The following is a 23,508-nucleotide window of genomic DNA, read 5'->3' as shown; positions in this document are numbered from 1 at the left end:
TTGATTGCTGTACTTGCATGTTAACTTTCTGTGATTTGTGTACAAGGACCCCCAAATCCCTCTGAACACCAACATTTACTCGTCTCTCACCTTTTAAAAAATATTCTGCTTTTCTAGTTTTCCTACCAAAGTGGATAATTTCACATTTTCCCCACATTATACTCCATCTGCCACATTCTTGCCCAATCACTTAACCAGTCTATATCCCTTTGCAGCCTCTTTACATCCTCCTCACAGTTTACTTTCCCACCTACCTTTGTATCGTCAGAAAAATTGGATATATTACACTTTCTCCCCTCATATAAGTCATTGTTATAGATTGTAAATAGCTGAAGCCTAAACACTGATCCTTACGGCACCCCACTAGTTACAACCTGCCAACTCAAAAATGACCTGTTCAGCCCTACTCTCTGTTTTCTGTCTGTTAACCAATCCTCAATGCATGCTAATACATTACCCCCCGATCCCATGAGCCCGAATGTTGTGTAATAAACTCTCGTGTGGCACTTTATCGAATGCCTTCTGAAAATCAAAATGTACTGCATCCACTGGTTCCCCTTTATCTCGCATTACATTTCTATGCCTTCAAATCCCCACTGGAGACATTTCCCAGATGTCAGTCTGGTAAATCAATGCAACAAACAAGTGACACAAGTCCTGTTTGCCAGGGGGAACACTTTTGTCACTTTCCTTGGAAGTGAGACAGCAACCCAAGAGGGCAGAGCACTCAGGATTCCTAGGTGGCAGATTTCCCAAAAGTGGAGGGCCTCTTTGATGGCACACATGTGGCCATCTGGGCCCCAAGAACAACCCATGGCTTACATAAATAGGAAAGGGTTCCACTCTGCTATAATGCAGGTGGTGTCAGACCACAAGAACAGAATCATGCAAGTGAATGCACAAGATGATAGGAGCAGAGGAATACAGATGTCCCCACCTGAATTCAGCTTCTTGCTGAAGCAAGGATTCCACTGTTTGGACACAACAGGAGTATTCTTTCTCTATATCTCTGGGAAAGTCTCCAAAATCATCCATGTCTATTGCTTATTAAAACACAATGCAGTGGCCACATGAACGTCATGCTATCCATTGCAATTAATGGTACTTCAACTACCATACATACCCATTACCCCTTCATCTCCCACCTTCATATACCTCTTTTCAAAAGAGTATTCAGAACTACATTGAAATGATGTGAATTCAGTTTATTTTCCTACTAGTATTATTCAGTGTATGTGCTATTATTGTTTCTTTACCCTTTGCCCTCCCAGTGTATGGTGTGTCCCTTCTGCTTCTGAATCTAATGCTCCTTCGAAATGCAACCTCCGTGGCAGCAGTAAGTGTGGCGGACGCCTGCTGCTCCTCAATGGAGGCCTCCTGGGATTCATGTGGCCATGTACCTCCTTGTATTGGGTCCTGAGATGTTCCAGAAACTAATGCCAGCACTTTGGAATGTACCTTGGCTGGCAGCCTCTGTCCATTGCTTCATTGATCCTTTGCGGAGGCAAACTGAGTTTGACAGATCTGGTTGCACCCAGAGGATCCTGCCTCATCCATGCCTCCTCCTTCATTGCTCTTATTGTTGGACATGCCTTCTAGATAACTAGGGATCTGCATGGGAGCGGACCATTGGTCACCACTGAGGAATGTGAAGCCTGCCATCAAGATTGTCTCAAGCAGATTCCCTCGTCTCCCTAATCTGGAAGCAAGAACCTCTTGTAAATTGGATCCCTGGGTTCTAATCGCTGCAAGTAGAGCCTTAGAGATTTAAACTAAATCTGTACTCTGAACCTTCATTGTCAGAGACTCCACTACAGATGCCCATGAAGTTGCCACTCCATCTATGGTTTATGAATTGCTCATGCATTACTGCAGGGGTGTAGGCGTGCATATCTGCAGAGACTCTCCAGCATACCTTGCAAACTTCTCTGGACATTCTCTAAAGGAGAGCATCAAGCATTTTTGTTTGCCAATAAGATCAAGTCTAAAGCCAGCCACCCTGTAAAGAAAGAATCCAAGGCCCTGGCAGTAGAGGAATGTCTGGATCAGAGCCTCTACTTAGCTGGTTCCTGTTCCTATGCTGCTACCTCCATTTGCTCCTTCTCACTTGTGCTGGGTGTTCTTTCTAACTCTGACAAAGTGAATCGCCCAAGGTGGATAGATCTGAGCAGGTGCTTGTGCAAATAGGAATGTGAGGTGGGTCCACCTGTGATGGATTTGCCTCCTGATGCTCTCTGGTGCCAGGAATTCAATTGAGAGAGACCCCTATAAAAACAGAAAAGGAACGTGTTATCAGGGTGCTTGTATGAACTGGCAATATACAGGCTTCCAACACAAATACATTGAGTGCCTTGCTGTTGTTGTGCAGAATGAGCCTTCTTCTTACTGAGTAAGTGAATTGAAGCAGAAGTAAGTAGATTAAGTAAAAGAGGGCACTTGCCTTGTTGGACTGGCAATAAGCTCTTGATTTACTCCATCTTTAATTGATTCCATTCCACACCAACTAACAGCAGACCTCCCTCCTCATATCAAGAGAGTCTCCTCAGGGTGCAAGGGCCACCATCAATCCTTGTTGTTTACCTATGGTGGTGGGTTGCCTTCTCCTGTAAAGCCAGACAAAAGTTAAAACTGTTAACATGTACAAGAACAAAACATGTCAGCCCAATGCCCAGTGTACGCCCCACCCTGTGTGAATGCATGGCAAAGCAGCATGCAAGTTGCTTTCAGGTGCCAGTTTGAATTAGATTGCAACATGCAAAGGTTAGGGGTCATATTAGAAGCCATAAAGTTCAACCAGCAGCAATGGGGACATGAGAGTACAGGTGTGAGAGACGATGTCAGTGCTTCCTATTAAATTTCATGCACCATTCTTGGAGGATAATGCTTGCTCAAGACTTTATTCCAATTGGCAAACTCTGGGCAGCCTTACCTTGGTACTGTTCCTCAGGCCAGAGAGTTTTTATTCCTCATCTTTTGCCTATAGATTTGAAAATCAACATCGAGATGATGAACCACCTCCGGCCATTGGTCGGCGCACTTTATAGTGGAGAGCAGGGCTGTTCTCACCCTCATATATGGCTGGCGTCCTCTGCTGTGCCTGTTCCAGGTGAATATCCAAGCTTTCTTCAACAAAGGGAACATTTCTTGACCACATTCCTTTGCTGACCTAGTAGATTTCCTGGAGCCTAAAATTACAGTTGTCTTGAAATGGCAGCAGCACCTACCTTTCTCAGGATCAGATCAGCCATGATCTTATTGAATGGCGGAGCAGGCTCGAGGGGCCGATTGGCCTACTCCTGCTCCTATTTCTTATGTTCTTATGTTCTTTTATGAGCTGCTGTTCTCTGCTGTGAAGTCAACTAACCAATCCCATACTGCAGGTCTTGTGCAAAGGCAGCGATCCCAGCACTATTTCAGCCAGGATTGCTGAATTGATCTTCATGTATCAATCAAGCATATTATTTCTAATCAGGGGAGATGGTCAAATGAAGCATTGATAACTCAAAGGCTTTTTGCTGAAACCATTATTTGACTTACTCAAATATACGAGTTGTGTTACAAATGGTGGGCCAAGTGGACACGATGGGATGAATGGCATCCGTCTATGCTGTAAACCTCTACAGTTTTATGGTCACACACCAGAATCCTGAAGTGCTTTATTCTGGTGTCACTACTTTAAAAAAAAACTGTTGTATACTTGTACGAATACACACCTCCTTTCTTCTGTCGTTTGCTTTCTGCATCAACCATTTGACTGATGCTTGGGGTGACTTTGGTGTGCATTCGAGGAAGGCAGTGTTGTTTTTCACTCCATATTGCACAGACTCCACTGCATTTCTGTATGCTGAAATTAATGCACATATTTTAAACTTACAAAATACCATGCATATTGATGTAAGAAAACTACTAGGCACTTGGTCTAAGTATTAAACAAGGCTTTAATCAACTGTTTTTCAACATGGAGATCTAGTTGTGTCCTTCACTAGTTCCTGTTAAAGAATGCCCTGAGCAAGCTGGGCCCATGCCCGAGTATTTATACTCTCCCTGGACAGCGCCACCAGCAGGCCGCCCAGTATCATTTCATAAGTCATTTCCACATGAATGACAAGATTCATGTCACATATTACTTTAAACATGAAGCCAGAGTCATAGCAAGCTTGAACTTTATCTAATAATCTCAATATTATGACTTGCTATATGTACTGAATTGAACGTAGTGCATTGAGATTACACACTAAAGGGAGGATATAAGAGATATCTCAATGTGTGGGCTAGCCAGATAATAAGAAGTAACAAAATCATGACAAGTGGAATATAATTCACATCCCGTAGAACACCATTCTCCATTCTATATATAGTACAGATTGGGTAAATAGGTGAAACTTAAAAAAAAAGGAAATAAAATGTAACTATTAATTTAAAACTGTGTCGTTGAGCAGATTCAGAGCGACTGATGATGTCTCTGTGAATGCGATCTTTCATACAGTCCTGTCTGTTCTTTATTATAACACCATCTCCACGCAATCCAAAAAATAATGAAAAGTAATAACTCTAACCATATATCTTTTGTTGGAATTATAATTTAATAAAAGAAAATTGAAATTTCTGTGAAGAATCTGTAGCATGTGTCTGCATTTTAAGTTATAAATTATCAAAACAGATGCTGATAATTTTGTTGGCATCAGGTTTTGCAAGCCAAGTGATATACAAACTATGGGAGCATTTTTGCACAGCATAATAAAATATTTGTAGTGTATTTTGAGGGGAGACAAAGAGTTGAGGTTTTAAGAGGCTTCTGATGATGAGAGAATGAGCTAGCCTGGAAACAAACTCTAGAGGGTGCAATGGCTGAAGAATCAGCCTCCAATGGTGCTGAAGGGCCAGAGGAAGAAGCACTTTATAAGGGTACTTTTGTCGATTTTTCAAGTTTCTAATGCTATAAGAAAGCGGATATTCTCAACAGCTCTGCTAATATTAAAAAATGACCTTCCCGGGAGTGGAACTCTGCACACACACACGCCCAAGCACGCACGAGCAGAGTTCCTTTGACCTGCTGCACAGCTGGCAATATAACTACCAGCTGCACATTGTGGTCCACAGATACCTGTTTGAAACTGCAGTCGCACTGCGGCCTTTAAATGTGGTTTCATAAAATGATAAATAAACACGCTCTCTTTTAGAAAGAATGGAATGCCAAAGGAGCATGGAAAATTTAGCACTTATATGTGATAAAACAATAGGGGGCATTTTAATCTCACTCTAAGGGCGGTTCTTTACCTTGGTTTTATACTTTCAGGTTTTGTATGGCATGCAAGCAACATTTGCTAACCGTTTGCTAGGCAGGCAATTCTTGGATCTTTGTCAAAATGACACTTGTCATATAATTGTACATTTATTGGCTTCCAACTCCCATTCAAACTTTGAGGCTCCTTGAGAAATGTGTCTCAGTGTGGGAATAGAAGCTTCTACTTATCTGGATTAGGACTGTGACTTACAGCTATGCCATGAAAATGCATTAAAAGTACCAGAAACTACAGAGTAGTGAGGATGAACTTTTAAAGAGATAAAAAAATTGGAATTAAAGGACCAGAAAAATGAGTTTGTTCACAGTTTTGAGAGACCCCGAACAATTGGTGGATACTCACATTTGAGTGTCGGGGGAGTGGCCAGTTTTGTGGCTGGAGATTTGTTCTGAGAGTAAGTTTGATGAACAGACATAATAGATCGAGGAGATTTGGGAAGATTGTTGCTACACGAGTAACTCACTTACGACGAAAAGTACGCAATCTTTTTAGCTGCCATATTGGTTTGAGCCCAGATTATGGGTGTATCGGGCGCAAATGTGGAGGAAATTCCAGGCCAAGGACTCGTCCCCAAAAAACAAATTGGAAAATCTCATGCTGTCTGCAACAGAAACGACTAGAAGTGACTGCTGGAGATACGAGTGGATGAATGCTTAACTCATTCATATGACATTCGTTTATCTACTATTTTAACTGGGTTAACACCTTTGCTAAAGTAGCAGGCAAAAGAATGTACGAATACATTTGTCCATTAATATTGTCAACAGTCATTTCTAGGCTACAGTGTTTCCTACAGCACAAACTGACGGTTGCAGCCAAAATTGTAGACTGCAAGAGAGGTTTTAGAACGTGGTGTTACAGGAACTTATCCAGTCTCAAAATGCCCCAGTGCAGCTTTAACATATTTTAACAGATGACACTTTAAAGAATTAAAATGAAAAAAGCAATTTAAAACCCCTGTTATGATGTTCACCTGTCTTTTCTCTTTTCAGACCACTAAAAGTAGCGATAGGTTAATACGTTCATAAAAAGAGCAAACAAAACACTGGGGTTAATTTCTAGAGGGATAGAATTGAAAAGCAGAGAAGATATGTTAAACTTGTATAGAACCTTGGTTTAGACCACACTTGGAGTACTGTGAACTGTTGAAGTCTCCATATTAATAAAAGGATATAGAGGCACTGGAGAAGGAGCAAAAAAGATTTACTAGGATGATACCAGAAATGAGAAATTATACCCATCAGGAAAGATTGAACAGACTAGGGTTCTGATCGCTAGAAAATAGAAGACTGAGAGATCACCTGATAGAGGTCTTTAAGAATATGAAGTGGTTTGATAGGGTAGACGTAGAGATTCTGGCCTAGAAATTGGGTTGGGGCGCCAAAGTGGCGCAAAAGTCGGCGGAGCGCAGGATTTAGCGCAGCGATCGGAGTGAAACCGATCGCCAGAAATTCAGTTTCAGTGCCGCTCGAGGGAGACGGGGCGAGGCTCGAGGCGCTCCGCGTCCCTCTTAGGGCGCTGAAACTGATTATCGCAGCGCAACGTGCCGCAGCGCCACATGCTGCGGCACGGCACGCTGCGGTACTGCAGGCCTTCCTCCCACTGTTAAGGGGGAGGTGCCTGCAACAGCGCGATCCCCGATCGCGAGTGCCGGCAAATGAGCCCGGCACCAAGGAGAAGTGCCGGGCTCTCGGGAAACAGCCGGCAATGCCGCAGGGGGGGCGGTTAGGAGGCCGGGGACGGAGGTGCTGGCAGGCGGCCGCCAAAAAAGCGGCTGCCCCGCACCTCCACCTTAACTTGCGCCGCTGCCGGCACAGTAAGGCCCCGTGAACCGGGCGCGGGTAGCGAGCAGCGCAACTGCGGCGTTCGCTATCAAATATCGCGAACGGGGCACGAATGGGGCACTGCGCACACCGATGACGTCATCGGTGGCGGCGCAGTGCAAATGCCTAATGCTACCATTAGCGCCCCTACTGAATATCGCCGCAGACGCAGCCAGTGGCGCTACAGCCACTGACTGCCTCTTTAGGCGCTAACAGGTGGCGCTACTCACCCAATTTCTCCCCCTCTGTGTCCACTTACGGGGAGACCAGAACTAGGGGCCATAAATATAAGATAGTCACTGATAAATCCAACTTTTTCACCCAAAGAGTGGTAAAAATGTGGAACTCGCTACCACAGGAGTAGTTGAGTCAACTAGCCTAGCTGCATTTAAGAGGAAGCTAGATATGCACATGAGGAAGAAAGGAATAGTGGGATATACCGATGGGGTTAGATGATGTTGAGTGGGAAGATGCTTGTGTGGGGCATAAACCTGCTGGCATGAGCCTATTGGGCTGAATGGCCTGGTTCTGCACTGCAAATACTATGCAAATATGTCCCATATTTTTTGTTCTTACTTGTGATTCCCAGCCTTTATAATTTTCCTTTTTATTAAACAAATATCACTTCACAATTCCTAATTGTATTGCTGCTTCTTTTTGGTGATAAGAAATTAGAATTTTTCCAATGCCTACATTGGTAACATAAACGACTTTTAAGATCTTTCTGTTGCATCATTAATAGCAGATTGCAATGTTCACCTTTTAGATTGAAGCCCCTACACTGTGCCATCGGGTTGCCATGTCTCACGTCCTGTCGACGGCTTCTCCTGTAACCAAAACAAAAACACAGTTAAAAAGGATGTAAACAGCGTTAGAATTCGTATGGCAGGCAGAACGGTGGGCATAAAGTTGAGTAAGTTTTCCTCTTCATCTCATGGAGCAGTAATCTGGCGGAGTGGATTTCTTTTCATATTCGTTCATGGGATCTGGGTGTTGCTGGCAAGGCCAGCATTTATTGCCCATCCCTAATTGCCCATACCTGAGAAAGTGATAGAAACCAATGACTGAAATCAATGGAATGAAGATCGAGCGGGTTTCTACAGCGGGTAGGTGAACCTCTCCACCAGATTGCAGCCTAGGCATCGGGGATGAAATTTGCCCCCATGCGTTTCAAGAAAATGACTTGTTGAGTAAAGAGTTGTGGGTTTCTGTGAAACAACCTAGCTCTGTCCATCCTGTGCTGCAGAACTCCAGAATAAAAATTGCTATTACTTAATCCTCTTCCAGGCAATCTTTGCTTGTAAGGAGATTTTCCTGTTTTCTTAGCACCTTGTCATTGTCTTACTAGACAACAGGGCAATAGGATAGAACTGTAGAGTCCAAGTGCACAACGTGAAGGTGTTTTTTTTTTATAAGTGGGTTGGTAGGAGGCCTAAATCCATCTATAGGAAGTAGCTGCAAAGAATCATTTGTTTGCCGCCTCCTTCCAGTTGCGGAACCTCTCACTTAATGGCCTGATTGAGAACTGACAAGCATTATCAATGATAAACCGAGCGGGTTGGTGAGGTAGTGTTTGGCTAAACTCCAATCCCAAGCCTGTAATTATGTATCTTATTACCTCTCCACTGCTGCTGTCTTCACTGGAACAGTTTGTCATTCTCATTTACTCTGTAAATGTGAGTGATTGGGATGCGAGTGGCCATTCAGAAGTCTGAACAAGTGGTTATTTTACACTGGTAAAACTTGCAAAGAATCATTCATGGATGTGATGTGGTATTTCAGCATTATATTTATCCCTGGTGGCACTAAATTGAGCACCTATTCAGAAAAGCTCATTAAAAACAGAACAATTCCCCGCAGACTGCTGAATGCACCATTCTTTCAGGATGATGAAAGACCCATTCAAAAACAGCACAGGCACTGTAGAAAATGGAGGCACCAGGGTCTTTACATGTGACAAATAGCCTATATTTAGCGATTGTTTTATGAATGAATCCCTATCTTTGCCACTTTAACATTACAGAACTGCTTCCATGGAGTTTGTTCCCATTGATGCAGAAATTGCCTCATTTATTATCAGGTGGATTCGGCAGCAAGGGGACAAATGCGTATGCATTGCTTGTCTGTATGGGTGAACTAAGAACCTGGCTGTCCCATGGCTGGAGCCAAGGTAGTAGCTCTAAAGCTGTAATAAGCCATTAGCTTTGACACCAAAGGCACTTGTATTAGAGGCACCCAGCAAAACTTCCTCCTAGCAGAGTCTGGTGGCTCCAACAGAATTAGAACTATGGGTAGAGGGCAGGGCAGTGGAATTAGTATTGGATTACTCTAACAAAGAGCTGGCACTGATACAATGGTCTGAATAACTACTTTCTGTGCTGGAAACCTCTATGGCTCAACGGTTCTATTAAGGCTGATTGTTTACATAATAGATTGCAATCATCAGTGACCATGCAGTGCAAACAGCATGTACATGTAGTCATTTAACTGAGGGATCTATTTGAATAATTTTCTGAAGAAATCAAATATTTTAATTGTTGGTTACAAATTGAATGTATAACTATTTGACTCATGGTGCCTTTGGGCAACATAAATTAGCATACAATATTTGTTGTTTCTCTTACCTTTTGCCAGATAGAAAGAACCTGGAACAGGATTTGCCATCCCAAGCACAGTAAGGGTCTCTTGCCAAGCAGCAGTCAGCACATGCTGTACCGTAGACATGGCAGCGATGAAAAGACACCTGGGTAATACCTTCATCTGAGCTCAAGTATAGTTGTTGCTGTTACAAAAATGAGATCATAAATGGTGGTTAATACTGATGATCTCATTTTCCCCTCCTAGTTGTAAAAGAATGCACAAGTGACACAGCAACAAACAAGATCTAGGAGACTTTCTTTTATTCAAAGATTTTTTTCAATTTTTCCTTTCGCCTGCCCTCTCTTTTTCCTGAAGGTGCTGACTCACGCGACTTCAGCCACCTGACCATTTTCATGTTTCAGGGAGTGTCGGTAGACTATTCCTTCCTGGGTGGCATCTCCGCACACATTCCTGAGGAAGTCACTGGGTGCTAATCAGGAGCAGGAACATTGGCTGATTGTTTTATTACATTACCAGCCCAGGGGAGCTAAGGCCAAGTGCACTGACCTCTACTCAACACCTGACTGAGACCACAGATGGAATACGAGTCCTTCCTGGTCTGTCTGTCTCAGGAGTGCACCAGATGGGCACTGACAATTGGGCTAAAAATTGAGTAGCACCCCATTAGCGCACCGCTAACCTCCCGCTGAATTTCGCAGGAGGCGTGGGCGGCGCCGCGCCCAGGCGCTAGTTGCTTTGTGCCCCATTAGCGCCCTCTTTGGGCGCTAACGGGAGGTGCAAAGCAACCCAATTTCTCCCCCATTGGTATCAATGATCTATTATTCTGTGCACTAAGGAGGTATTTATGCAATGTTACCAAGGAATTACACCTTTAAATATATTCAGATAACTTTGTAAATATTCATTCAGGCAAAGACTTTACAGCACAGAAACAGGCCATTCGGCCCAACAGGTCCATACTGGTGTTATGCTCCACACGAGCCGCACTACAGACTACAAACTACAGACACTAATATTAGTCGAGCAAATTCACTATCTTGGAATAATCTGCCTCAGATTTTACTTGGCCCATCAACTTTTATGGAACAGCATTTTTCCAGTTAAGGGAAGATATTTGTGGTTAGCGATTCACTGTGGGTATTGGTTTGACACACATTCAAAATTCTGTTCACCAGCGTCGAAATGCTGGTTACAATTTTTTAAGTTAACAAGGAGCTGACAGGACTCTATAAGACATTTAGGAATGAAGCTTAGAACATTGTAACTACCTGTGAATTTTTCCTGAAGTTTGTTCTCTCACATAGGTTGCAGTTATACTGCATCTAATGACAAAAGACCTGCTTGAGGTGGTCTCACACTGCTTGCCAGAATTTGATGATCAGTTAGATCAGCCACTTCACCATTTAATTATATTGCAGGTCGTGTCGATGAAAAATGAAAAACACCTAGCACCAATCCAAATGCACCATTATAACTGGGCTATAACAGTGATGAACTAGTTTATTGAAATATACTGTAGCATCATGACATTAGCAGATATAACACACTGACTGACAACAGTTTTAATCTCAAAGTGCAATGAAATGCCAAGAAATAGATTAAAAAAGATTGCAGTAAATAAAATAAAAATCTACCTTTTTGGATGAAATCTTCATTGTTGTGATAGCTGATCGATTCTACAAAAGAGAAAATAGTCGAGATTATTTTAGGGCTAACTTGCACTCTTGGTGGTTCGCCAAGTCAACTTATATTGGTAGATCTCCAAATCAATTTTTATAAATATTGCAAACAGTGAGCAGCAAATTGACTGGATATAACTTTCCTGTTTGAAGTTGGTCTCTATTGTTCCTATGTTCTTTTGTGAACTTAGCATTAATGTTTATGCTGTGGTGAGGTTAATTGGCCATAAACATAACTGTAATAATTGTGGATTGTTCTATGTGTAGTCAAGAAGCCATTTGATGCAATTGTGATCACTTCAGCAAAATAAAAAGCTGGTAACTGGTAGAATAGATAAGGGAGAACCAGTGGATGTGGTGTATTTGGACTTTCAGAAGGCTTTCGATAAGGTCCCGCATAAGAGGTTAGCGTGTAAAGTGGGATTGGGGGTAAGGTACTGACTTGGATAGAGAACTGGTTGGCAGACAGGAAGCAAAGAGTTGGAATAAACGGGTCTTTTTCCGAGTGGCAGGCAGTGACTAGTGGGGTACTGTAGGGATTGGTCCTAGGACCCCAGCTATTCACAATATATATCAATGATCTAGACAAGGGAACTAGATGTAATATCTCCAAATTTGCAGATGACACAAAGCTGGGTGGGCGTGTGTGCTGTGACGAGGATGCCGAGAAACTTCAGTATGATTTGGACAGGTTGGGTGATTGGGCAGATGCAGTATAATGTGGATAAATGCGAGGTTATCCACTTTGGTGGCAAAAACAGAAAAGCAGATTATTATCTGAATGGCAATAGATTGTGAGAAGGGGAAGTGCAACGAGACCTGGGTGTCCTTGTGCACCAGTCGCTGAAGGTAAGCATGCAGGTGCAGCAGGCGGTTAAGAAGGCAAATGGTATGTTGGCCTTCATAGCGAGAGGGTTCGAGTACAGGAACAAGGATGTCTTGCTACAGTTGTACAGGGCCTTGGTGAGACCACACCTTGAGTATTGTGTGCAGTTTTGGTTGCCTTATCTGAGGAAGGATGTTCTTGCCATGGAGGGAGTGCAGCAAAGATTCACCAGACTGATACCTGGGATGGCAGGAATGATGTATGAGGAGAGATTGGGTCGATTAGACTTATACTCACTTGAATTTAGAAGAATGAGAGGGGATCTCATTGAAACTTATAAAATTCTAACAGGACTAGACAGACTAGATGCAGGAAGGATGTTCCTGATGGTGGGGGAGTCCAGAACCAGGGGTCACAGTCTAAGGATAAGGGGCAAGCCATTTAGGACAGAGATGAAGAGGAATTTCTTCACCCAGAGAGTGGTGAACCTGTGGAATTCTCTACCACAGAAGGCAGTTGAGGCCAATTCATTAAATATATTCAAGAAGGAGTTAGATATATTTCTTAAGGCTAAAGGGATCAAGGGATATGGGGAGAAGGCAGGGACAGGGTACTGAGTTTGGATGATCAGCCATGATCTCATTGAATGGCGGAGTAGGCTCGAGGGGCTGAATGGCCTACTCCTACTCCTATCTTCTATGTTTCTATGTTTCTATAACAGACATGTCTTAAGCCAAAGCACATTAATGAATACAAACTTCACAGAAGTCTCTCGTCAACTATGTAATAATGCATCAAATACTCTAAAGATGCAATTATACTGGTACTTTAGAATCATTGAAGATCAGTTCCTACATTGCACGAGTGACAGCATAACTCTGGAATCAGGTTCCAATGCGATTCTAGAGTGCAGCTGTGCGAGACCCCTGGGGAGGCCATCTCACATTCCTTGGCTTGGCTCCAAAGGTAGCATCAACATTGAATTCAATGTTTTGTGAAAGTGGCCACACTCAGAACATTTAAATGTTACTGCCCTGGACTGGAGCTCTGTGGATACAATGATCTTCCTTCTGGCTATGAGACCGTGATTCTAGCCAAGTAGGAAAACGCAGGTATTACCAATAGCAAATTCTTTCCATAGTTGCTCATCTCACACCATCAGCACAGTATAGAAACATAGAAACATAGAAGATAGGAGCAGGAGTAGGTCATTCGGCCCCTCGAGCCTGCTCCACCATTCAATGAGATCATGACTGATCATCCAAATTTAGTACCCTGTCCCTGCCTTCTCCCCATATCCCTTGATCCCTTTAGCCTTAAGAAATATATCTAACTCCTTCTGTGTGTATAATCACAACCTAATTGTTTATTTAGCATCAATATTAATGCTGGTTCAAACTACTGTTCAACAGAAAATAGCTACACAAGGTTTTAATAAGAATCCATATGGTGGTAAGCAGGGCTATGTGTGGTACAGCAAAAAGTCAGAAACGGGGAGGGGGGCGGGGGCTGATTTTGATGGGACTCCTTTCACTGAGTGAGAGGTGTCCCCCTCTGAGGTCACATTTTCAGGCACCTTGGCCTAGAAATTCAGTGGTGTTTGCGCCCACTTAGCGCCTGAGGAGGTGTTTTGCGCCGGAAGTGTTGTTGCGCCTGAAATTCAGTTCTGGGCGAAATTCGGCGTTAGCCAGTAGCGCTGCGCCGGCACCGATGACGTCATCGGTGTGCGCAGCGCCCCGGTTCCAACGCGATGCCGGCCCGACGCCCAAATTCAGTTGAGGCCGCCTCTCCCGTAGCGGCCGCAAAGAGCGTTTGTAAAACGGGGCCTTGCAGCTCCGAGAGGCCGGGGCATAAAGGTGGAAGTGCGGCCGGCTGCTTTCCCGGCGGCCGCCTGGCCGCACCTTCCTCCCCGGACTCCCACACCACCCCCCCCCGCGGCATTGGTCTCTGACCCCCGCGAGCCCGGCACTTCTCCGTGGTGCCGGGCTCATTTGCCGGGGGAATCCAGCGGCGATCTCACGGCTGCAGGCAGCTCCTCCTTAAGAGAAGGAGGAGGCCTGCAGTACCCCAGCCTGCCGCACCGCATCGGGTGGCGCTGCGGCAGCTGGACGCCTGAAATTGACTTTCAGCGCCCCAAGCGGAGGCGGCCAAACCCTGCAATAGCGCCCGCCTCCGTCTTGGGGCGCTGCAACTGAATTTCAGGCGGGCGCTACGGGAATCCGAGCGCAGCGCAAACTTTCGGGCGCTAAACACCAGGCGCGGCGATAGGGGATTTCTAGGCCCTTGCCTTTGAAAGGTGTAACCCTATGGATGCTTGCTCAATACAAGACCTTTAATTCCTTAGATTTATTCCACCCTGCTAGTATTTAAGTTAAATGATCTGTAATCAATGCTGGAATTCTTAGTGATAGAAAACAGAATGCAAAATAGGCACCTTGTCTAAAAAGTGCCATTTTCAAACTCTTTACGAAAGCTTAATGTAGACATTTTGGATGGCATTTGCTAAGGAGTGCAGTCCAAGATTCCCAAATGTTTCTGTGTTTCTATCTAGAATATCGCTTGTAAATGAAGTATGGAAATTTAAATAATAGACGTCTTGGCAGCCTGCTTGCTCCAGTGGTTGAGCACTTGGCTCCTAATCAGAAGGTCACAAATGCAAGTCCCACCAGCTGTCTGTCACTTACACTCATTTTCCTCAGTTGGTTGAGGCCCATACGCTTTCCTCAGCCAGACTATCAGATCGAATGTGATATAACAGAAAGGCATTCCACTCTGGGGAAAATGAAAAGTGACTTTGAGTTTTGCTGAGGCCCCACCCTTTGACTGCTTCACCCCATAGCCAGGGATGGAACAGCTGTTGTGATGACGAGCATGGAAATGCCTACACTATAGGTCTCTTCTACACATTATTCGAAAAACCACATTAACTCGGATCCACCCATCTTACAGCTGTTTTTCACATTGCTACTTTCTTCACAGAGAATGTACACACTTGTCTCAAAATCAAATTTGTTTCTCTGGATTGAATTTATATGAGTAAAGGGATCAGGAAAATAACAGGAAACATTAAAATAGATATATGTCTCCTGGTGGATGATAAAAATCATACATTTTGTATTCGCGATAGGTCACAGAGAATTCCGCCCCTTTTTTAACTGCACTTGCTCACAAAGCATTTATATCACAGTATCTAAAACATAGTGAGAAGCAGTTGGATCGGAGCGTGCTAGAGACAGTAACGCGAGGAGCTGACAGGGGCTCGGAATTTGCGGTCAGCCGCAAAGCGAAGGCGTTCGCTGCTGGCCCCGAAGTACGCTCCGCACAAAGATCTCATGATCCCTGTGTCAAGAACTTTGTGTTTTCTGACTTTCAAATCAAATCAACGGAGGTTAGTGGGGATTCCCTTGTGCGAACTGCTGTGATGTCAACGGGCTGTCTAAGCAGCCAATCAAAAAGCAGAATTCGCACAGCTAGCGAACAAGGAAGCGAGTGGGCTCTTCTAACTTTTAAAAAATGTTAGAGAGAACAAAACAAAGAAAAACCACATTAACTCGGATCCACCCATCTTACAGCTGTTTTTTCACATTGCTACTTTCTTCACAGAGAATGTACGTGCTTGTTTCAAAATCAAATTAGTTTCTCTTGATTGAATTTATATAATTTAAGGGATCAGGAAAATAACAGGAAACATTAAAATAGATATATGTCTCCTGGTACATGATAAAAATCATACATTTTTTTATTAGCGATAGGCCACAGAGAATTCCACTCCATTTTTAACTGTACTTGCTCACATGGGGAAAAGGCAAACCTGAAATAAAGATGGACAAACTTAAAAAAAATGTTGAAAAGTTTCTTAAAAATTTAAATTTTTATTGAAATGGACAAATTTTACACTGCACAAAGTTAAAATTAGCTTTCCAGGCCTTTAACATTTGTTTAGCAGTAATAATGCTGTCAAAACCCCAGTTATACCTAATCCATTTGGGTCTAATTTTCAGTGGGGAATTTAACAGTGTAATTACTGTGAAAGAGCCGAAGTTTTCGTCTGTTTCTGTGATTTGGCTGATTACACAGATTGCCGGCTGTGTGTGGTGGGGGATGGTGCGGGGGGCGGGGCGGGGGGCGTTGGGGGCACAGCGCAGCCTGTTTCTGGGCTGTCAATGACTGACCACAACTTCAGGACTTCCGCATGTGCTTGCGCCAAATCCCGAAGTTGCCGTCAGTTTCAAAGGCGGAATGATGGCGAAGGCTGCCATTTCGCCAGTATCCCGACCGCAAATTCTGGGCCGTGATATCATAAAGTATCAGAATAATGCTCAGGCAGTTTATAAACATTTGACCACCTGAGAATGTGTTACTCTCTGTATCTCACTCTAATACAATGATTAATTTACATCAATAGTGAATCCCCTTGTGCCAGCACTCACGGTGCACAGGGCACAGGGTGGTAGTACGTCAGCAAGTAGGTAGCAGAAAGACTGCGGGTAGAGTCAGTCTGGAGCTGGAAGAGAGCAACAATGGGTGATACATGGCAGTAATAGAGCTGGTGCTGAGATGGGAGAGTATTAGTCTGCTGGGGACAGTGTGGGTAGATGGGGTGGGACTGGTGTTGTGACTGCAGAGTCAGCTAGGAAGCAGGAGGAACAAGCCCCAGCTTTGACAGGCACACTGCTGAGGTAGGGGAATGGACCCCAACTGGGAGAAGAAGAGGTGGCAAACGGGGTGGAGGACATCAATTTAGAAATTAGTTTTATCCCTTTTAGTGTGTCGTTAATTAATTTCTAAATAGTAATGAAACAGAGCCATCCAACTCTCACCGGGCCGGCATGTGATGGAATTTTTGTTTGGTAGAACATGTTAGGTTTGGTCACAAATGTGACCATAGACACCAATCACAAATAGTAGAAACACTGAACCAATCAGGAAGCTGCTCCAGAAGAAGAGGAAAGGCAGATAGACAGGACGGATCACTGCCAGGGAACAGAGTTTGTGATGGGGGCTGAAAACAATGGCTTCTGTCTCCCCAATAGTTAATTGGAGGAAACTTCTACTCATCCAACAGTGGATGGTGGGCAGGCTGCGTTACAGAGAGAGTTACAGATGATTATGTTCAGTGAACCTAATTTTCAGGAGCAATGATTATTCAGGCAGCCGGAGTAATGGAACATTTTTATTTACTTTCCAGCACTTCCCGCTCAGTAGTGTCTCATCAAATAATTTGATTTCTTTTTTTTAAATATCAAGTAAGTTGAAGAATCTTCTTGACAGACCATCCGCATCCCCGGGAAAAGGCATCCGCGGGCGGAGAGTTAGGCTATTTGCCCAACTTCTGCCCAGTGAATGCCCGTGAAATTCTTACGCCTGGTAAGGCCTGCTTTTACTGGCATAAGAGTTTAAATGAATATAAAACATTTTTTTTCAATTATTTAAACATTAAAACACCTGTAAAATAAGTAAAATAAGGTTATTTTTAGCCCCTTTAAAACATTTACATTTATTTTTCAAAATTAAACATTTAAAACAAAAATGTAATTTTAAGTTGTATTTTAATTAATTTAAAATATGTAATTTAAAAAAATTATTTGTTATGTAAATGTGTTTTTTATATGGATCCCCCTTCTTTCATTGGTTGGGCCAGCCCACGTGATCCCAGGGGTGCTTGCGAACTGCCTGTGCTCCTGGGATACGTGGGGCCTCTACACAGGCCTACGCACAGAGGACGATAGCAAAATACTGCAGATGCTGGAAATCCGAAATAACAACAGAAAATGCTGGAAAAATGCAGCAGGCCAGGCAACATCCGTGGAGAGAAATTAGAGTCGACGTTTCGGGTCTAACCCTTTTTCAAAACTGGAAAGGAAATGAAATAGATCGAAAGGTAGGGCTGGGACAGAACAACAGAAGTGAAGAGACATTAAAAGGTATTCAAAACAAGACAAGATGGTGATAGACTACGCACAGAGGCCCAGGAGCACCAGTCTCCGTGGATCCAGGGCCATCAGGTAGGTCCGTAGTTTTCTTGCCTTTCGGAGGCCTCCACCCACAAATTCAGGCCAATTGTGATTTTGTCCTTTTTGTTTGAAAATGTATTAGTTAGAAAAAGATTGGCGATGGGATAAAAGGCCGTTCGAATGACAATCAAGCATCATCCAATTGGCTAATTAAGAGCCTGTTTGCCTTCCAATCGGTGTGGGACTGAAGTGTGCAGCGAGAATGGTCATGTTGGGCAGCCAATGGTGGGAGTGTAGTAGTTGGAGGTAGGAAGTCATGTGACAAAACCGCCGGGAATCGGGCCAACCAGAGTTGGCAACCTTACTCTCCCGTGTGTTCGGCCATGGGCGATCGACTTGTGTTTTAAATAAATATTTTGATTTACGAACATTCAAATTACTCTTTTATATTAAGTACTTTTCAAAATGGCTGGCACAAATTACACCCCGAGCTGCTTCTTCCTAAGTATTCCAAGTGTTGACGAGGACTGCAGAACTACCACATGGCCCAAAGGGGATCAGATCGTGGGGGTCTGCATTCGGTATTAGTTCCAGAATTTCGAGAAATTATATGAATGTATTTTTGTCATTATTTATTTCAAATCATTACCCAGGCTAGCTGCAGTTGGCTGAAATCTATATCCTGTATTAAGAAAAGCAAAATAAGTAAATGATGTGGTAAATAAACGGCGCTATTTAGCTTAACATGTCATGGTCTGCACAGCGTTAAAATGCATATGCAGTCCGTGAGTCTCACACTAAACCCACAGCATACTACTTCAAAGCATGAATGGTTTGGCTGCCCAAAAAAAAAATGAAAGATCTTTGGGGACTTGTATAATTAGCAGCACGCTCTGTATGTCTTCTGGTTTGAACCTGAAACAGCAGTTTGAATGCAAAGAAAGGGTTGATTATTTCCACATGGCTCTGCTACACAGCATCTAACTGTTTATGATTTTGACCAACATCTTTTCACCTACAAAACCCTGCTGAGTTAAACTTGGAACAGCTTCCTTATGAATTCCAAACTAATGAATACAAGCTGGTCAATGCTGTTTAACTTGCTCTGATAAAAATGACTGAGTCAGACCTCAAAAACTTCCATTTCTTCCAAGATAAGCTCTTCATTATCCGACGCATTTTTAGGCAGAACAACAATTTTCTGGACAGTTCCCTTATCTGAAAGACATATTAGAAGCAAATTACTTTAACTAAATGAAAATTGGTTAACATGGAACATTGAGATTCATTGTTAATTATATTTTTTGAAGTCAAAGTGGTTTGATGAACCTTACAAGATAAAGGAATAATAGTCTAGATTTTCCATTCTGGGTGTAGATTAAACCCAATGGCCGCAACTTTAACTTTTGGGCCATATCGGGTCCTTTCCATTGTGGAATGAAAACATATCAGGAGATGCGTATATCGGACGGTCAATCTATTATCGCCCATTTTACACTGTTGCCAAAAGTTAAAATTACCCCCAACTGGTGTGAAATGGGTCTTATGCTGGCCTGAAATGAAATGTGCCTTTGGCACCCAATTTTTCATAGAAAGCTCATTATCATAATCATGCATTGCTTCAGATGCAGATTTCGATGTGTAGAGGGAGCATATTAGTGGTGGGTTATTATGCCACTATTATGCAATTATGCGTAGGTGGAATATAAAGGATGCAGATAATTAAAGGGGGAATAGGAGAACAAAAATCCTCATTGTAAAGGTTCTGATGGTATTTCAACTCATTGGCAGCCTTTGCCAAGACTAAGGGGGGGAGAGACTGAAGAAATTAGAGGTGAAAATTAAGTGAAAGGAAATCCAAGGTGCAGGCATGAGTCTGCAGGTGAATGACCCAGCAACACAGCACTTGACACCCATATAATGGTTGTTGAAGAGGAGGTGGTTCTTTATGAGGTGGTTGTGAGGAAGCTGGCTCTCCTTGTCACTCAGTGGCACTATCCTCATAGCTCAGCATTGCAGCATGGCTTCAAGAAGATGGAGGAAGCATTCAGGTTGCCAGCCCTGTGCTGCAGCTGTCCTAGCAACCGATGGCACAGCTCTGCATCTGGCTTTCAGCGGACATCTCCCAAGCATTATTGTTGGGTAGATGCAACAATCCTTTACGCATGGCTGGTGGAAACCTGGTGTGTAGGACCAATCAGGCTATGCTGACTGTCGGTATCCATAGTATGTCAACTTTTATAGGACTATAGGAGCAGGAGTATTGTTCTTCTGAATGTCTGGCAAACGAGAAAGGTTTCCTCAGTTCTTCTGAATGACAATTGTATGCCTTTAATGCAATCCTGCTTATTGGAGTTTAGATTTTTTTTGGATGTCTTACCTGTGCCAAGAAAGAGGACATGGTATCTTCCATCTGCAGCCCTCACCTGGTCCACCACTATCTTGGTGTACTTGTAATCGGTGTTAATCCTTACAATCAGAGGCTGCTTATTGATTGGATAAATAGAGTTATACATCATAGGATGGTTCCGAATAAATGTAACCACTTCATCTGGAAACTCCTTTGTTGACAATGTGTTTGGTGTAAATGCTCCTCCAGGGCACTAACAATTAAAAGATGAAGACTAGAAGGTAATACAGAGCAAGTAAAAATCTGTTTCATTGAATTACACTGAAATTAATGGTTCATGTCTGGCTCAGTCTTTGATTGTCAGGCACTTTGTCAGCTTAAATTATGTTATTCTTGTGGAATTTTTTTTAGCTGTTTGGACTGATATATTACCTCCAGTAACTCTCCGCTCCTGCTGCAATCAACTAGATAGTTTTAAACAGTAAATTATAAATGTTTGCTCTGTCCAGAATGAATCAGAGTTTACACTGTTCATTAATAAAGTGCAGTGATTATTAGCCTGATAAAACATCTCTGACAATCTGGACTTCAAACAATAAATCATTTAAACAGGCAATATATATGAATACATCATATAAAAGGCTGCCTAAACCTTCAGGACTCAACAGCAGAACATTGGATTTTCAGTCTGAAATTGAATTGAAATCCTAGCCTTTTACTCATTTTCCAATCAAATGAAGCTGTCGGGGTGATTCTACCAGCTTTAGGTTTCCCACTCTTCCTGTTTTTTGTATATATTGTACTGCACAATAATTCCAACATCTGAAAAGGACACCAAAGTCTAGGAATTATTGATGGTGACATCAGTGGATAAATGGCTAACATGCTCGCATGGCGTTACTCTCTCCATTGTTTTAGCAGTGGTGCTCACCCATTTAAAATCAATGGAATGCCCCTTCACCGAGTTAAAGATTCATCAACAAATATCACCAACAGTAATTTCTAGGTTCAGAAGTCAAGTTTTTAAATTGCAGTACCGTTTCTACTCCTGTGGATGATGTGGAAACATTTATAAGAAGTTAAGACCTCCATCTATAATTCTAACCATATATTGTTTTGAAGTTTGTAAAAGGTGCCAATGCTAACCAGTTTTTGTCTTGGACTAACAAAGGAGATACGGTTCCACTCAAGAAGAAAGTAAAACCGGGAGGATTTGTCCTATACAGCAAATGTATACTTCCGGTTGGCTGATCACTGAGCTGCAGAATGGTAGTTGTGGGAAAACCATGATCCGGTTGATTGAGGCAGGAGGAAGTGCAGATGCTGTGGACATCCATAGAGGACATTGAAGGGAAATCCAGGGCAACTAAATATATTGGAGCTTGTAAAAGCTTGAATGGACCAATTTTTTGAATTTTTAGTTACATCGAAGTAGGCAGATAATTCTTTTTTCAAAACCCCAAAAGTGTGTGTAAAATGATCTTTGGTCTTCATTTTGAATATGTTTTACAGACAGTAGACAGTACAGCAGTTGGGTAGTATGGCGATTTCAGTGAGAAGTGAGAAGTAGTAAAGAACGAAAGTTTCCTTTATCCTTTTGGTGGCAGGTGCTGCAAACTCCTTCCGTTTTGTGGGGTTTAAACATTATTGTAGGATGACTGACATATTCATTGGATTTTCTGTCTAACGCTAAAAGCTCTGGTCTTACTGACTTGCAGTGCCTTTCACCGGAACGCAATCTTCACTGAAATTTTTAAGTGCGTGTAACCAACAAAATTAAAACTCTTGTGGGAACAGGGCAGCGTAGTGAGTTAAATACTAAACTTTTACCTCTGGGACAATGGCTCGAATCCTGCCCAGACTGAGGAGATAAATCTGCTGTCTGTACATGAAACATGTTCGATCAGTTCCAATACAGTTTCTAGTGGGCAATAGCCTCTAGCATAAAATAATTTGACACTATTTGGCAATGCCACTTCAAAGGGCCTTAAGCAAGGATGGTTTGGTGTGGGAATGAGGAGAAAAAACCTGTATTCTTTTAGATTGGACTGAAACACAATATTAGGGCAAGTAGAGGGAGCTTTACGCTGAATCTAGTTTGCTGTACCTGGTCTGACACTGAGTATCTGGAATAAAAACAAAATCCCCACAAAATTGTCAGGTTTTACAAACATGGACTGTTTAGGCCAAATAGCCTGTTACTGTATTGTAACTTCTATGCATTTCTATAAAACAGATAAGTACTTTAAAAATAATTCTCCCTTTTATTTGCTAGCTATTTCTTCCCCTCTTTAAATCTATGCTACTTATATACAATTTACTGAACAAATAGATGGGCAGTTCAATTGTTCCCAGAATCTCCTAGATACATGGGAGTGAAGGTTTTGGTTGACACTTTCTCCAAATATATATTCCTCCCTTGGGCAAAGACAACCAGGCTGAGATCAGAAATTCACCAGTTTAGGAATGATGGGCCTGATGTTATTTCAATATTGTGGCTTTACGACCTGAAATATTTCTGTTTGTTAGATTAAACAAATAGCAGTTAATAGGTATACTATGTTAATAGTTCTACTTTAGGAATACGTGTTCAGGTGCACTTTGCCCTGATAGTATATCATGAATTCCACACACCAGCTGAAGAAAGAGGGCTACACATCAACTGCAGACATGGCTCAAGGAGACAGCTCCTGTGAGCATCATAGCATTTGACTTGAACTGATTCTATTGCCCATCAAACCTAAATCTAGATCTTACCCATTATTATTGGAGCCAAAGTTAGTAGACAAAGCAAATATGTGGCTCAGCTGTATAGTTTTTGCTGGTTCATAGTTTCTATTGAATAAGAATGTTAAATACATTATTAAAAAGAATGGCCAAGGTGGATTTGACCCTTTGAATGGAACATATTCTCACATCTAATATTCAGTTCTTAATACATCCTTCATTTGTTTTTTATTTAGAATAATATT

The 23,508-nt window shown here is 42.6% G+C and overlaps 1 protein-coding gene across 5 annotated transcripts in view; it reads right to left on the bottom strand.

Moving 5' to 3' along the window:
- sema3c (sema domain, immunoglobulin domain (Ig), short basic domain, secreted, (semaphorin) 3C) overlaps positions 1-23,508 on the bottom strand; it is a 355,573-nt gene that overhangs the window by 6,238 nt on the left and 325,827 nt on the right. For all 5 annotated transcript variants that reach the window (XM_086010363.1, XM_086010366.1, XM_086010367.1 and 2 more), the window contains 6 exons: positions 20,567-20,789; positions 19,316-19,404; positions 11,362-11,403; positions 9,751-9,908; positions 7,886-7,953; positions 3,714-3,844 (listed from right to left, as the gene is read on the bottom strand). In XM_086010363.1, coding sequence (XP_085866489.1) covers positions 3,714-3,844; positions 7,886-7,953; positions 9,751-9,908; positions 11,362-11,403; positions 19,316-19,404; positions 20,567-20,789 — 711 coding nt within the window. The remainder of the gene's footprint in view (positions 1-3,713; positions 3,845-7,885; positions 7,954-9,750; positions 9,909-11,361; positions 11,404-19,315; positions 19,405-20,566; positions 20,790-23,508) is intronic.

Source organism: Somniosus microcephalus, chromosome 17 (genome assembly GCF_052327205.1).
Source record: "Somniosus microcephalus isolate GS21.2 chromosome 17, FLI_Smic_1.0, whole genome shotgun sequence".
Taxonomy (NCBI): domain Eukaryota; kingdom Metazoa; phylum Chordata; class Chondrichthyes; order Squaliformes; family Somniosidae; genus Somniosus; species Somniosus microcephalus.
This window is presented reverse-complemented; position numbering and strand designations above follow the sequence as displayed.